Source organism: Miniopterus natalensis, chromosome 9 (assembly GCF_054644295.1).
Source record: "Miniopterus natalensis isolate mMinNat1 chromosome 9, mMinNat1.hap1, whole genome shotgun sequence".
Taxonomy (NCBI): Eukaryota; Metazoa; Chordata; class Mammalia; order Chiroptera; family Miniopteridae; genus Miniopterus; species Miniopterus natalensis.
The window spans coordinates 53,304,870-53,320,153 of record NC_142089.1 but is presented as its reverse complement, the minus strand read 5'-3'; the positions used below and the strand labels follow the sequence as shown (position 1 = coordinate 53,320,153).

The following is a 15,284-nucleotide window of genomic DNA, read 5'->3' as shown; positions in this document are numbered from 1 at the left end:
AATATGTTCAAAGTAAAAATGCTTTCTAGCCCCTGAAACATGGTTGTCCTCCTTGTTCCCTGTTTCAAGTCATAGCACTGCTATTCACACCGAGATGCCAAAGCCCTAGACCTGGGCAACAGCCTTACTCCTCCATTTCCCTCAAATTTACAGATGCGTTTTTTTACTTAGCAGTCCTGTTTTGGGAATTTATCCTACACACACAAAGTAATGATGTGCAGGATTATTCATTGTAGCCTGTTTTAGAATAACAAAAGATGAGAAACAACCCAAGTGTCCATCTGTAGCCATTGACTGTGGGGCATCACATTCTGGTCTTTAGTGTCTTACCTACCTTCTTATGAGGGGGTAGAATCAATAGGATATATATATCAAAAATGACTTATTTTATGAGCAACAAACCTAATATGCATGATAATTGGAAATTCTATGGGTGCGTTTTTAGCATGCTTTCAAAATAAAACGTTAGTTAATGAGGCAATAAGAATACAAAATGCTATTGTTTTGTTATAATACTTTTAAAAATTATTGCTTTTATTATTTTCAGAATATTAAAAGTTGGCTGTAATAATACTTGAATTTTAAAAATCACCACAGTTTTTTATTTTACTTTGAAGACCAATTGCCACTTGTCTCTGGTTTGTTTTCTAAAGGTGTTCTCAAGGATTATTTAAGAGAACTTCCTTCTCCGCTGATAACAAAGCAGCTTTATGAGGCTGTATTAGATGCAATGGCAAAAAATCCCCTGAAAATGTCATCCAACGGTTGTGAGAATGATCCAAGTGACTCTAAGTACACTGTTGGCCTGCTAGATTGCCTGCCTGATGTTGAGAAGGTAAGCAAATGGTATACATTTTTCCTGAAAGCCAGCTAATGACTTGTGTACTTAGCTCCAGAGCTACAAATAACTTTTTGCTATTTTGACATTTGTGGCACTCATGAGTTTTGGCTCTGCCTTTACTAACTGCTTCTTAAACAGCATAAATCTAGAAACTGCTTCTTAAACAGAATAAAATTTAGAAAAGTTTTTTATCTTTCCCCTGTATGATTTTAGCCTAGGCATAAATACTCTCATAAGTTTTTAAAGAGTATTGCTATCTTATTATTAAAATAAAATGTTTATTATAGAATAATTTGGAATACATAGAAAAGAAGAATGGAAAATTACAATGATCAAAACCTAAAGGCAACTATAATTAACATTTTGGTGTATTTACTTTTAGTATTTTAAATATAGTAACTGTTTTGATGTACATGGCTTGGCCTCAAGATTTAAACAACTCTCACCACCATTTCCCTCCTCCTTGCCTCTTCCCATTAGTCCCCTCCCCACAGTCTAAATCTTGGGATCAATATCTTCTTTCAGGTATGCTTGCAGGAGAGATAGATGGGTGTGCAGAACCAGTCTTAACCTAACTTGAGCTGCTATTTCTTAGAACAAAAAGAAAAATAAGAGAAAAACATGTGGTTGGGCTTTTCCAGAGAGGATCGACTTTGCCTGTATTTCTTAAGTGAGGTCAAGAGTTAGTGGGTAGAAATGTTAATAAGCCCAATAGCTTCATTTACTGGTTTACTACCGTCTTTTAAACAGCCTGTGTGCTCTGTCCAGTTAGATTAGCAATTACCACTCCTTTTGTTGTGGGGAGGGGAACAGCTATAAAGAGGTGAGCAGATGCAGAAGGGGCGGAGGGTGAAGGGGTAGAAATAGTCCCTCACCAACACCAGGTATAATTATAAGGGTGATTTTAAATGTAAGTGAAGAAATGAATGTCAGGGAATTTAAATCACTTGCCCAAGGCTAGATAGCTTTTGTGAGTGTAGTAGTCTGTCACATGAATTTAGGTCTTTCTGGCCTTTAAACTCACGTTATTAACATCCTTTCTAAAAAGGCTGTATAATATTCCATTGAGTGGATTTGACATATCACTGTTCTCTTTTGTATAATACAGGGTGTCCCCCAAAATGTACACATACTTTAAAAGCCCATAGCTCAATTTTGAAAATTAAATGTATTTTAATAAACACTACCTTTATAATTATTCAAAGTGTGTGCATACATTTTTGGGGGACACCCTCCTTATAATTTGGTTTTGAACCTACTTGTATATATGTGTTCACAGATTTCTTTTCAGCTAGAATTATTTATATGAGAATCTCAGAGTGGAATTGCTGATTTAAATATTGTGAACATTTTAAGGCTCTTAATACATGTTTTTATGTTACTTTTCAAAAGGGACAAAACAATTACATTTTTTTGGCTCATTTTATTTAATAGACAAAATAGATTTCTTATTTTAAGTTGCATTTTTTGGGTTTCCATTGAGATTGGATGTAATATTTTTAACCATTTGTGCTGTTGTGTATGTATGTGTGTATGTGACAGATTTTGATTTCAAAATAACAATTTGTAGTCTTCTCTAGCTTTCATTTTCTCTTAATTCTTTCCCTTCACAGCCAGACACTGAAAGAATGTTTATTCCAGCTGTCATCACTTCTTTACCACTCATTTATTACTCAACACATTGTAATCTGGCTTTCTCATCCATCTGTCTGAGTTGCTCTTGCTAAGGTTACTAATGACCTTCTCATCACCAAATCCAAGCGTCAGTTTTAGCTCCAGAAATAATATATCATTTTAGTTTTTTTTATAATTTTTTTAAATTAAAGTTTTAGTTGGAATTCATTTCTTCAGTACAGTTATGAAGAAGAAATCACACACTCATTTTGTTTGTTAAATGATTGGTTATATGCCACTACTTCAAAGAAACAACATCATTCCTTTTCATAATTGCTTAAACTCAAATAATCATCTCACTTCTTGAGCAAATTCCCCTTATTAGACTAGTTTCTTCAAGAACTAAAAAAAAGTTTTTTCAATAAATTTGCTTTAAATTCTAACTGAACTACTATTCTCTTTTCCATGGTTTGTTTTCTTAAAATATTGATGAGTTAAACCGCATGTTGGTCTTTTTCCTAACCTAGAGCACAGTAGAACCTGGCCATGTTCTGAAATGTTTAGCCTCCTAGATTTGAGGATTGTAGTACCCTACTTTTCGACTACAGGATTCATCTTTACTTAAAAATGAACTCTCTTTACCCTAATCCCCTTTTTATCACAGCCTTTTTGCTGTCATTTTGGAGGAGGGAAGAGAGGAAAATGTTGATGGTATGTTTACCTAGGGATTCCAGCTGAAATCTGGAATGCATTCATGAACATTTTATAAAGAGCATATATTTTAACCACTTAGTGGATCAAGTTATGTTGTTGGAAACTAAGGGTTCTATGTAACATTTCTATAATAAAGTATGTCTCAAGTTCTAAAGATCCAACTTATAAGCAAATCTTTGAAATAACCTTTTATTTATTTTTATTTCAGGGGGAGTTTCTATTTAAAAATTTTTAAATTAAATTTATTGGGGTGACATTGGTTAATAAAATTGTAAAGCTTTCAAGTGTACCATTCTGTAATACATCATCTATATATTGTATTGTGTGTTCACTGCCCAGTCAAGTCTCTTTCTGTCACCATATATTTGACCCCCTTTACTCTCTACTACCTTCCTCTACCCTCTTTTCCCTCTGGTATCCACCTTTCTGTGGTCTGTGTCTGTAACTTTGTGTTTGTCTTGCTTGTTCATGAAATAACCTTTTAAAAGTAACAAGTACATTGGTATGGGGAAAGCCTGGGGTTGAGCTGGATGTGGGGTGGAGGGGATCAGTGGGGAGAAAAAGGGGACATTTGTAATATAAAAAAACCCCAAAAAACAATAATAAAAAAAATGAAAGTAACAAGATGCCTGTCTATGTTTTCTGCTATACATTGTGCCCTTGACTTTCCCCCTGTATATTAAGTGACAATTTAATTTAATTTAGGCAACCCTGAAGGTGCTGTTGGATCATTTGAAATTGGTGGCTTCTTACCATGACGTGAATAAGATGACCTGCCAGAACTTGGCTGTGTGCTTTGGACCAGTATTACTAAGTCAGAGGCAAGAGACGTCCAACCATAACAACAGAGTCTTCACTGATTCAGAAGAACTGGCCAGTGCTTTGGATTTTAAAAAACACATTGAAGTTCTTCATTACTTACTTCAACTCTGGCCAGGTAAATGATTCTATGGAAATATTTTTCTCTTTCCATGACAGAGTGTTTGAATTAGCTAACCATTAAATATGCCCATATGAGATTGAAGAGAATCTTTTCTGGATTTTGCTTTTTGCAATAGTTAGGAATTGATACCTGCCCTTTAGATTTCTCCATTTAAAATTTCTGCTTTTGCTGATAATATTGTAGACATTTTGGATTTGGTCAGATCTGGATTAGAATCTGACTGTGTAACTGAGCTGTCTGACCTTGGGCATGTTCCTTAACACCTTAGAGCCTCAGTATCGCCATTTGTCATATGGATTTAGAATGTTCGTAGAATTTATAGGAGGGAGAAGTAAAAAAAATTCTGCATGTAAGTGCTCAGCACAGTTTTTGACACATAATCGGTACTCAATAAATGTTTGTTTCTTTTCTCATTTTCAATTCAACTTGTATGAAGGAGAGCTTATTTTTCCCCTTAAATCAGTTCTTCTTCCTGACATCATCACTGTACTTATGGTCATTCAAGTTATGCAGGCCTGAATTGACAGCCATCTCTGATCTTTTTCTGCTTTCTTATTCATCCCTTTAACAGTCAATAACAAAAGGCTGACCATTATTTTCCTCATATATCTCTTAGGTAGTTTCAGAGCTAAAAGGAATGTATACTTAATTAGATGTTTCATAAAAGATCCTGTATTTAATTCCCCAAATTTTCTTATCCTGAAGTAATCCCTGCTCCCGTCCCCAACGCTGCACAGTGCTTAGATGCCTAGGGGAACACACGGTAGTTAGTAGAAGTGCTTTGGCCCAGGAGTCAGGCTTGGATTCAGATTTGGATCGTGGCACAGTGTGGGCTCAGGCAAATACTTTAGCTTCCCAAGACCTCAGTTTGCTTCTCTGTAAACAGTGTCTACTTTAGGGTTGTTGTGAAGATTGAGATAAAGCATCTTAGGCAATGAACAAAGATTGTAGCATAAAGTCAGCCCTCAGTAAATGTGCTTTGTTATCCTCTTATAGACGTATATGAGGAGAGATTAAAGTACAAAGGAATGCTGATTCAGTCTTTAAAATAAATCTGATTTTTTAAAATGAATTAAAATTTAAGCTAATAAAAATTTTCAACTTTTAAATTTGGAAAGTTAAAATTTTTGCTTGCTTTTAAACACAGGCTCAAAAATCATTTCTAATGGATATTTTAACTGAATTAGTATGTATTACTAATTATTTTAAAATTCTGAGTCAAGATTCTCTGTATAATTGGTCTGATTGCTGCATTTGGTGTCCAATATAAGGAATCACTCGGGTTAAAGTTTTAAATGTGAGCTTCCTAGCTTTTCCTAAAAGGGTTTTAATTCTAATAAACATCAGGGATTGGGAGAGGTGCTGTCTTAGTCTACTTACTAATGAAAACTTGCTTGCCTGGAGATACTGTTAAGTTTACTATCAGTGCCTGAGTCCTTTATAATTAATTTTGTATAGGAGGTTAATTTCATTTCATTGTTTTGTAATAGCCACCTTAGTTTTGAGTATAGAAGCAAAAATTGAGTTATATTCTTTATTATAAAAAAAGCAGGTTTAGAGTTCAGATTCACTATTTTCAATGATAGCCTTAAACATCAGACTCCTAGTGTATTAATACCTATTCCTAAGATTAGTGTTGTTGGATTTAACAATAACTGCTTCCTTTTCTATAATCTTTTATTTTTCTTTAGTTATACTACCTCAGACAAAGGACAGAACAGGGCAGAAAGATGAGAGGAGCCCTAGGCAGTTTTGTTCAGTGGTTAGAGAGTCAGCCTGCAGACTGAAGGGTCCAGGGTTCGATTCCGCCCAAGGGCACGTACCTCCGTTACAGGCTCTGTCTGTGGCCCCAGGGGCCTGCAGGAGGCAACCAATTGATGTGTCTCACATCAAGGTTTCTCTCTTTCTTTCTCTCCTTTCTGCTCTCTCTGAAAGCAATGGAAAAAAATATCCTTGGGTGAAGATTAAAAAATAATAATAATTTTTAAAAAAAAGAAAGATAAGAGGAAACAGCAGGTAGTTTTGGCCTCTAAGTCATTTCCTTTTGGATTCAAGAAAAGTCAGAAGTCAAGAGATGTAAGGCAGTTACTGAGCCTGAGAAAACTGATAGTGATATAGCATATTAACTTGGTGAAGGACTATCCCATAAACTCAGTAGAAGGTTTTGGTTCTCCTTGCTATGCATATCTCACTTATTCTTCTTTTTGGAATTTCCCCTACTCTAAAGGTAAAAAGAGTTGGTTCTACCCTTCCTTTTTGCTTTCTTAGCTTTTTGTTTGGTGTTATTTTTTGTTTTTTCTTTTTGGGCAAGATTATAATTTGCTTTGAGCTTTTTGTTTGAAAATGTTGTCTTCAAAGTGATCAGTTAGAACTCTAGCCTGTTGGCTTTGGAAGGGAAAATTAGCCTGCCAGTGGTTTTTCAGATTTTTTTTCTGCCAAAGCTCTAAGGTTCTTTGGAAGCAGCTTCTGGGCCAGATTGATAACATGTAGGGGAACAAAATGGAAACACACTTCCCTTTTGACCAAAACAGTCTTCTTTTCATCTTTTTTAATGTAGTAGGTTTTGGTAAAATTGTTGCTTTTAAAAAATAGGTTTGCTGTTTTAAGAAGAATGTTGAAAATTACTGTTAGGCCACCCTTTCACTTTACAGATGGGGAAATCATTTTAGAGACAGTGTAACTCCAGACAAACTGTTTCTAAATCACATTATCTATGGTGAGTAGATTTGGGGCAGGTTTTTTTTTTGGAAAAGCTGTTGATTTTTTCCTAATTCTTTTGTTTAATTTTTCCCACTAGACAAAACTTCATGAGGCCAGGGACTTATATTCCCAAGTCCTAACAGAATGCTTGGCACTAACTAGACAGTGTATTCTGTTAAATTAGGTACCTATACTGTAGATAAAATGCTAAATAACAAAGCGATGATTAAAGATATAAACCTATTGGTACAAAATGAGATAAGAAAATTAAGTTTCTTGGTACTTATCATTACATTTTGAAACTTTTCCAGCACCATATAGACTGTATTTTTCATTTTATTCTGTTGAAGGTGGGTAGTAAGCAGTGCTGGGAAAACTAGGACTTTTTGGGGGGTGGTTAAAATTAGCCATTTTCTCTGCATAATTAATAGGAAACCATTCTACCATCAGTAGTCTAAGAAGCTAGTGAGGTTGATTTTTCAGAAATTGAATTTTTAGTCTAAAAGATAAACTTATCATTATAAATCAGTTTCTTAAATGTTTATAAAATATACAAAAATGATGTTTGAATAAGGACTTGGTTAGTAAAATAAAATCTGGATTTTGCAGGTGAAAGTCAGAGAATGCAGGCGCAGTAACACAAGCTCAGAAACAGAGTCAGAGATGTTTTACTTTGTTGGATCACAACCCAGATGACCTCAAGGTTAGCAGAACACTGTAATGGGTTGGCAAAAACAATAGGCATGGCACTTAAGCAGTAAGAACAGAAATATCACAGAAAACGAAGAGAGAAGAGCAAGGAGACTTAGTGGAGATAAGAAGCCAGAGGAGAAAAAGGAATATGAATAATTAAACAGTGGAAAAATTTAGATATCCATTCTGCCATTACATCAGTTAATCGCCTGGGACATTCTTTATTAGTACTGTTATTAAAGGTCAATTTAAATACCCAACCTTTAGTTTCTAGGAAATTTTAGATCAAGTGCTTTTTTAGCTAGTCATGATATATAATAGCCATCATAAAATGCAGATAAACAGAAATGTTAAAAACGTATCTATACACAGTTACCAAGTATTTTAATAAAATCTAAGTAAAAAAATTATGATCTCTGAAAAATGCTATAATATCACTAAGTCTGGAAAACTAGAACCATATGCATGTTTCTATTGTTTTTCAATTACCTTATTATGTACAGTAGGAAGCAAACACTCAGTGTGTGTTGGAGAGTGTAAAGTTGCTGCATTGTCATTGATGATATGTTTCCTTTACCTTAGAGAAGGGAAGTATAAATGGAGAGGTACTTATTAACCAAGAATAAACAAGCAGAAAGAGAGGTATTAAGGACAGGTTTTAATATCTATGTCTCAGCATTTAAATTAAGTTTGTTTTATATACAGAAGAGCCCTGGACAAATATTTTGTTCAATGTATGCAAAAGAGTAAATGATGAAGTAAATGATGGTTTGTTATGAAATAATATTTATCTGTGTGGTGATCTGTACAGCTAGCTCAATGCAAACCCTTACAAGAAATTAGTCTTAATATGAGGAATGTTATTTGAGATTGTTAGATACCTAACCAGAATGGGAAAATAAAATATCTGTACTGTTTTCAGGCAATAAATGAAGACTGTTAGTAGCTAATGCTGTATAATCAAACTCAGGTAACAAGTAGTCAAGTCAAGTATTGGTGCATTTTATCAAAGTGAAATTGGGGCTGCTTGTAAAGTAAATTATGACACTGCTACTAATAGAATTGCAAAAACCCCATAAAGGTCAGAACTTTTAAACTAAGCACTTTAGATGCCTTTGCCTCATTTAGATGTTTGCAGATGAAGGAACTTCTTGTGTTGTTTTGTTTGCACAGCAACATGCCTTGCCTGCTTTTTTGCTGTAGCTTTTAATTTAGAAGAAGCTACCAGCTTAGCTCCTGTTTGAATTATGGCTAGATAATAATTAACAGAAGTTAATCAACATTGGAAATCTGATTTGTATGGGGATGTTCTGATATGGCATGAATTAGCACCACTGTACATTCTGCTAGCTTCTGTCCCTAATCTTGATTATGTCTGGTGATAGAAAAGATAATTATGCAATGCTTTCTTTGACAGTGTGCATGTTTTTGTTTTAATGCATGTTTGTAGTTATTAAGTGGCTTATCTTTAGCTGTTTTTTAAAAGGCCAGATGGATTACTATCACCAAAGCAAGTTTACTGTTTGTTTCTAGTGCAGCGTTTAACTGTCAAAGAATCAACAGAACAGAAGTCTTCTCTGAATTATTTGAGAAAGAAGAAGGAGCGACCTCACATGTTAAATTTGAGTGGTACCGATTCATCAAGAGTACTTAGGCCACGGCAAACCAGGCTAGACAGCCCACTGAGCAACCGTTATGCAGGGGACTGGAGCAGCTGTGGAGAAAACTACTTTTTAAATACAAAAGAAAACTTAAATGATGTGGATTATGATGACGTCCCTTCAGAAGATGGAGAAAATTGCAGCAAGATGTATGGACCCGACATAATGATTAAACAGCCAATTCCCTTGTCCAAAGAGTGCACATTTCAGACATATTTGACAATGCAGACAATTGAGTCTAGAGTGGATCGAAAAGTCAATCTCAGAGATCTACAGGAAAGTATTGATACATTGATTGGAAATCTGGAACGTGAACTCAACAAAAACAAGCTTAGTATGAGTGTTTGAGAGTTATTTGTTTTTTCATAATGTTTAAAGTTTCAAATCTTTCTCACAGTGATATTCTTATTTTTTTTTATTCTTGAAACCTTCAGTTAATTTCTAATAAGTTAATGTGATTAAATTTAAAACACTATTCACTAATATAATTTTTACTTATCTCATTAGAAAATTTTACTTGGGGTAAAGACAACTTGGACTTCTTGGGTATATTTTAATAAATCTTGCCGATTCTGTGGAGATAACTTTAAATGCACTTACAAGGTTTAGATAAGTTATTAGCCCCTCAAGATTTTTGTACTTTATAGAAACTGCTCTTCTGTAGCTGAAACAGATGTTCCTTTTAGAGGAACATTGCAACTGCTCAGTCGGATTTGCAGTGTGAGTTCATATCCACTGCAACGTCATCTGATCACATTTCATTTGCAATGCAAATGCTGCTATATAAGAAAACCTTTTTATAAATGAAAGTAAAATTATACAAATATTAATGTATTCTGTATTAACAGTTAGTAATTATTTAAGCTTATAAAATAAATATTTTTATAATTCTGAAAATATGTATATATTTATAAGTGCATATATGTATAGGTATTAGAATGGGGGGAGGAATTGGTTGCAGAATCACATGTATCTTTAAAATATATATGTCTTGAGGCCAAAATCATTAGCTTGAAAATGTCGTTTTCAGGGAAAGAACATTTAAGTCAAAGGAGGAGTTGCATAGACACACATGAACCAAAACACTAGAGTATCTGAATAGAAATAATAAACTTTTTCTGATTTACAGAAAAGTCACAATATCCCCAGTGAGAAGTCATCTTTAAAATTGAAATCCTCTAACTTAAAGGATTAAGTGCTCAGATGTCTACAGGTGACTTAGGTTATAAAAATCTTCACCTATTCTATGCATTTTTAAGTTTTGCTTTAAAAAAAAAGTAATTATGCATAAAACATATTTATTTGTAGTAGTACATTTATAACATTGACTTTATAATTACCCTCATTTGTTTCTAAAGAAATCTTGCCAGTGTACTACATGTTACTGATTTTTAAAAATTAACTTATTTTGGCTGAGTGTATCTACAGGGTAGTCATTATAGCAATCACAGCAGTGTTTGAAAATGTACATTTAAAAGCCTTTTGTTTTATTAAATTGGAATATATTTTTTAAAACTTTTATACCAACAGAATGTATAATTTTAAAATTATAAATAAAATTTGAACTACCAACTTAAAGATGTAGCAGCCATTAAGAAACTTGATTTCTTGATGTTTTTCTAAATATAAAATTATTTAACTATTTCTATGCAATGTACATTGGTAAACAGAACACCTTATTATTTTGAATACTCAATTGTTTTTTAAAAATACCCAGATAAATAAATATTTTATTTGAACTTTTTCAGTTTTTAACCTTTGTATAACAATCCAGAAGAATAACAAAAGAATATGTGACAGGTATATATTACTGAATAAATAATCAAAAGAAATGTACTTTAAATAATTTGTAGGAAGACTGTCTCAGTCTTCTTCATTTTGTTTGCTATATCATGTATATTGTACTATATGTATTAAGTTGTTCCAGAAATGTAAAACTTTTATTAAAATATTATAACCTTGGTGTCATACTGTTACAATCATAATTTTAAGGATCACTTATTTTAATGCCATTCTTTTTAAACAAATGTGTTAAAGTATTGGACCATCATATGTTATTCATAAATAAATGTAATAACTTTTTTGTCCAAAATTGATTTGTTCAGAATCTGATATAGTTTAAGGGCCACGTTTATTTTGTTATATTATTTTGGATGGGAATAGTTTTAAAGTTAAATCTCTGCCATTTTAAATAGAAAACACTAAACATTTTTGTTGTCTAAATCACCGAGTCATAACTATAAACCTCTTTAATCAACTCTTGTTGTGTTCAGTAGTCCTCAATAAGTTTATGTCTTTATTGTAAATGGCCTTTTAGTCCAAATCTTTTTTGAGTTTTTATACCTGATTTTTATAATCTCCTGGGATCTTCCTACAGCATTAGACTGTCAACTGCCATTTCTTTCAAAGGTTGCCAGCCCTAATGTTTTTTGAGATTAAAAGCAATTGAGTTTAATGCATGTACCTGAATAAAAATTTTCAATAATTCAAGTGGACAGAAAATAAAAAGTAAAAGTGCTCCTTCCTGTCATCTAAACCAACCCCACTTCTCAGACGTAACAACGGCTTAAAAATCCTCACCCGAGGATATGTTTATTGATTTTAGAGAGAGGGGGAGAGAGAGAGAAACATCTATGTGAGAGAGAAACATCGATCGTTTGCCTCCTGTATGCACCCCACCCGGGGACCCAACCCACAACCTCGGTATGTGCCCAGACTGGGCATCGAACCCACAGCCTTGCAGTGTACGGGATGGTGCGCCAACCAACTGAGCCACACCGGCCAGGGCAGCAACCACTTAAAAAAAAAAGTTCAATCCATTGAGGCAACGTTGGTTAATTTCATTATATAAATGTCAGGTGTACACTTTTTTATTCTTCAGGTACTACCTCCGTCGCTTGAGGGTTATTGCTGCTGCTCCTTGACGTGTCATTTAAGCAGTATCTGTTGACTATCCATTATGAATGGCAAGCAGTTTATCTCACTTCTCTTCTCCCCATTTTATGTTTTTAGTTTTTTTTGTTTTCTAACTTTAGTAATGTTTATTTCTTGATTCATTTGTTTTAAACATATCTCTTGTCTCCCTACTGTTGTGGAAATGACCAACCATGTACTTTCTTTCCAACTAATAGCCTTTCATCTCCTAATTTCTCTAAGTTATACTATTGTATAATCAATATTAATAGATGTGTATTATTTTGGAGAACTATAATTGGCTTTGGTTTTTCCTTTATATTGATTCTAAAAACTGAAAAGCAATAACTAGCAGCTATGTGCTAGATTATGCAAAAGTATTCACAGGTGAACCAGGTGATTTGGTTTCCTACATATCCAATCTTATATCCTAAAGTGTATGCTGATTTAAGCAGAATATTCTGTGCTAAAGGTCAAATGGATTATTTTATCTTGTAGCCATCAACTTCTCTAAATCATACTATCTGTTATTTGCTTTATAATTGGGACATGACTTTTGCAGATTTTTATTTTTCCTGGAGTAATTGTTTTTCTTTTTTTTTGAACAGAATAAAAATGTTTTCTTCACTGTAACACTTCTTTTATCATACTATTGACTTACCAATTTGTTCAGAGTACTTTTGCCTCTCATCCTGGGGTTCCTGAAGCATATTCTTGCCTGTTTAAATTTTACTTTGACAGAAGAAAAATTGCTTGTTCACTCTAACCCTGAGATCATTTTAAGCTTTTAAATCAACTTTACCAAACATGGACAAAGTGATTTTTGGCAGTCATCCTGGGATATATTTCCGTTGCATGCCTGTGTTCTATTTTGTTCTGTTTTGTATCCCAGTCTTTGATTTTTGTTGTTTGCTGAAGTATATTTGTAAGTACTCCCCCCTGCCCCCTCAACACACACAAAGGTTCATGGGAGATGAGCTTGGAGTCCTTGCATGTCTGACAAGGCCTTTATTTCTTCTCCATACTTCCTTTTGATTGGACCTGCAGTTCTAGGTTCAAAGTCATTTTTCTTTAGGACTTTGAAGGCATTTCTCTGTTGTCTTCTAGCATCCAGTTCTGCAGTAATCTAGGCAAGAAAGATGGCGATTTAGACCAGGGAAGAAGCAGTCAGGAGACCTGATGAGAAGTGGTTGTATTCTGGATATATTTTGGAAGTAGGAGCCAAGAGAATCTTCCAGTGGACTGTGAGAGAAAGTAGTAAGGCCCAAGCAACTGAAGTATGGAGTTGCCATCAAATGAGATTGAGAGGACTCCACTGTAACTTTAAATGAGCTCCTTAAGATGGATGTTGCTATTATTAATATAGTAGTTATAAAAATGTCTTATAATGTACTGTTAACCAAAAGTACTAATGCTTCTGTACCTGGTAATGATGCCCACAGAATCACTGGGAGAGTAAGAAAGCAAGAGGACTTCACATACATCTAAGTCCCACATCATAATTGTGTGGAAAATTTCAGATTGTGCAGCTTTCTGTTAGGGACCCAAAGAAACAGGTTTGGGTGGTGGTATGATTTCCGAAAAGAATTAAGTTTCCAGACCACAGAATGACTTTGAGTCTTAAGATTTTATAATTTAAAACTACCCATTTTTAGGCTCTTGGGTAGTGATGAAGTTGTAACATGTTTAATAATAAGTATTTATTTGAGTCTTATGGACCTGAAGACTTTGGTACAAGAGGAATGAATGCTCTTTCACTCTTCCCTGCCCAGTGTTGTTTTTGAATTCAGTAAGGCTCATATTTGATAAACATTGAAATTCCCGAAATCAGAGTTCTTGATCACATTCTGACTCAGCAGAAAACTGGCTAACTCAGGCAAAAATTGATTTTATTTTAAAAAACACTGTATCAGAGGGAAGGCTGCTTAGGGTGCTAAAAATGTCTTACATCTTAATATAGGTGGAAGTTTCCAGGTGTTTACATATGAAGTTACATATTTAAGATTTGTGCCCTTTATATTTTTTTTAGGTATTTTTTTAAATGGGAAAACTAAAGAAATAGACTTGGAAAATATGTAGGACTAAGAGAGGGGAGGTGATCAGAATGACAGTAACCACGGCTGTGCCTGATGAGGGTGCTGCTGTTGCTGGCTCTGCCACCAAACAGTCCGCCCTGCATACCACAAGGATTAATTACCAGACATTCCTGCTCCTCCGCATCGCTCCTGATTCAAAGTCCCCAACAGAAGCATCGGATTGTGTCCCAGCTGCCAGGAGTCACAACAATTAGCATCCTTTCCAAGAAACTTACACAGTGGTCACTTCTCTGAGTAGAAGAAGGGGATTCGGATACTGAGCAGGCTGAGCAGTGACAAATACCCACAACACTTCCCTAGTCTTCCTCTCTGTTGCCCCCCAAATTGGAGTCTCTGTCACTCCACATACCCAACCCGGCAACAGCTCTGACTATGCTATGTCCTGACGCCTTGTTTGTTGCTAACGCCCTAGTCCAAGCCATCAGCACCTCAGTTTCTCCCTGCTTCATCTCTGCTCACTCCTCTCTCCCCACACCCAACCCAGTCTACCCCCTGAAGCTACAGTAATCTTTTAAAACGATAAACCACATCATTCCCTAGGGCTAGCCCTTGCTCCTGTGCTCTAGCAACCCCGAGAGCCCCGTTCCTGTCTTAGGATCTTTGCACTTGCCATTCCTTCTGTCCGGAAAGCTCCTTATCCAGGTCTTCCCTAGGTAGCTCTTTTTTGTCATTTCACTTCTCTGCTCAGATGTCACCTCAGAGACTGCCTCTGAAAACCCAATCAGCGACCTGCTTTGAGAATTGGGGGAGGAAGAAGATGGAAATTTCTATTTCTTCTAATAAGCACCAAATAGTTATGGTACTATTTGATTAAACTCTAAACACACTTTTGGAAAATGATTACATTTAAACTAAATTTGAGAATAAAAACTTCAAAAAAATCCATTGTCACTGTCCTAGCTCATTTTCACAAGGCATTTTGTCACTGCCTGAAATTACCTTGTTGATTTATGATCTGTCCACCCTTCTAGAATGTAACTTCCATGGCAGCAGAGAGCCTGTTTATTTAGTTCATTGCCATATGCCTGGGAACCATAACATAAACGTTCAGTTGATTATTAATAAATGAATGAATGTAAAGGGATTCTCAGAGAATGGTGGTCTTTTTC

The 15,284-nt window shown here is 34.8% G+C and overlaps 1 protein-coding gene across 1 annotated transcript in view; it reads left to right on the top strand.

Moving 5' to 3' along the window:
• SYDE2 (synapse defective Rho GTPase homolog 2) overlaps positions 1-11,258 on the top strand; it is a 40,191-nt gene extending 28,933 nt beyond the window's left edge. Inside the window, exons 5-7 of the mRNA XM_016220621.2 lie at positions 654-835; positions 3,875-4,106; positions 9,039-11,258. Of these exons, the coding sequence (XP_016076107.2) occupies positions 654-835; positions 3,875-4,106; positions 9,039-9,514 (890 nt within the window). The 3' untranslated portion in view covers positions 9,515-11,258. The remainder of the gene's footprint in view (positions 1-653; positions 836-3,874; positions 4,107-9,038) is intronic.
• The last annotated feature ends 4,026 nt before the right edge of the window (positions 11,259-15,284 follow it).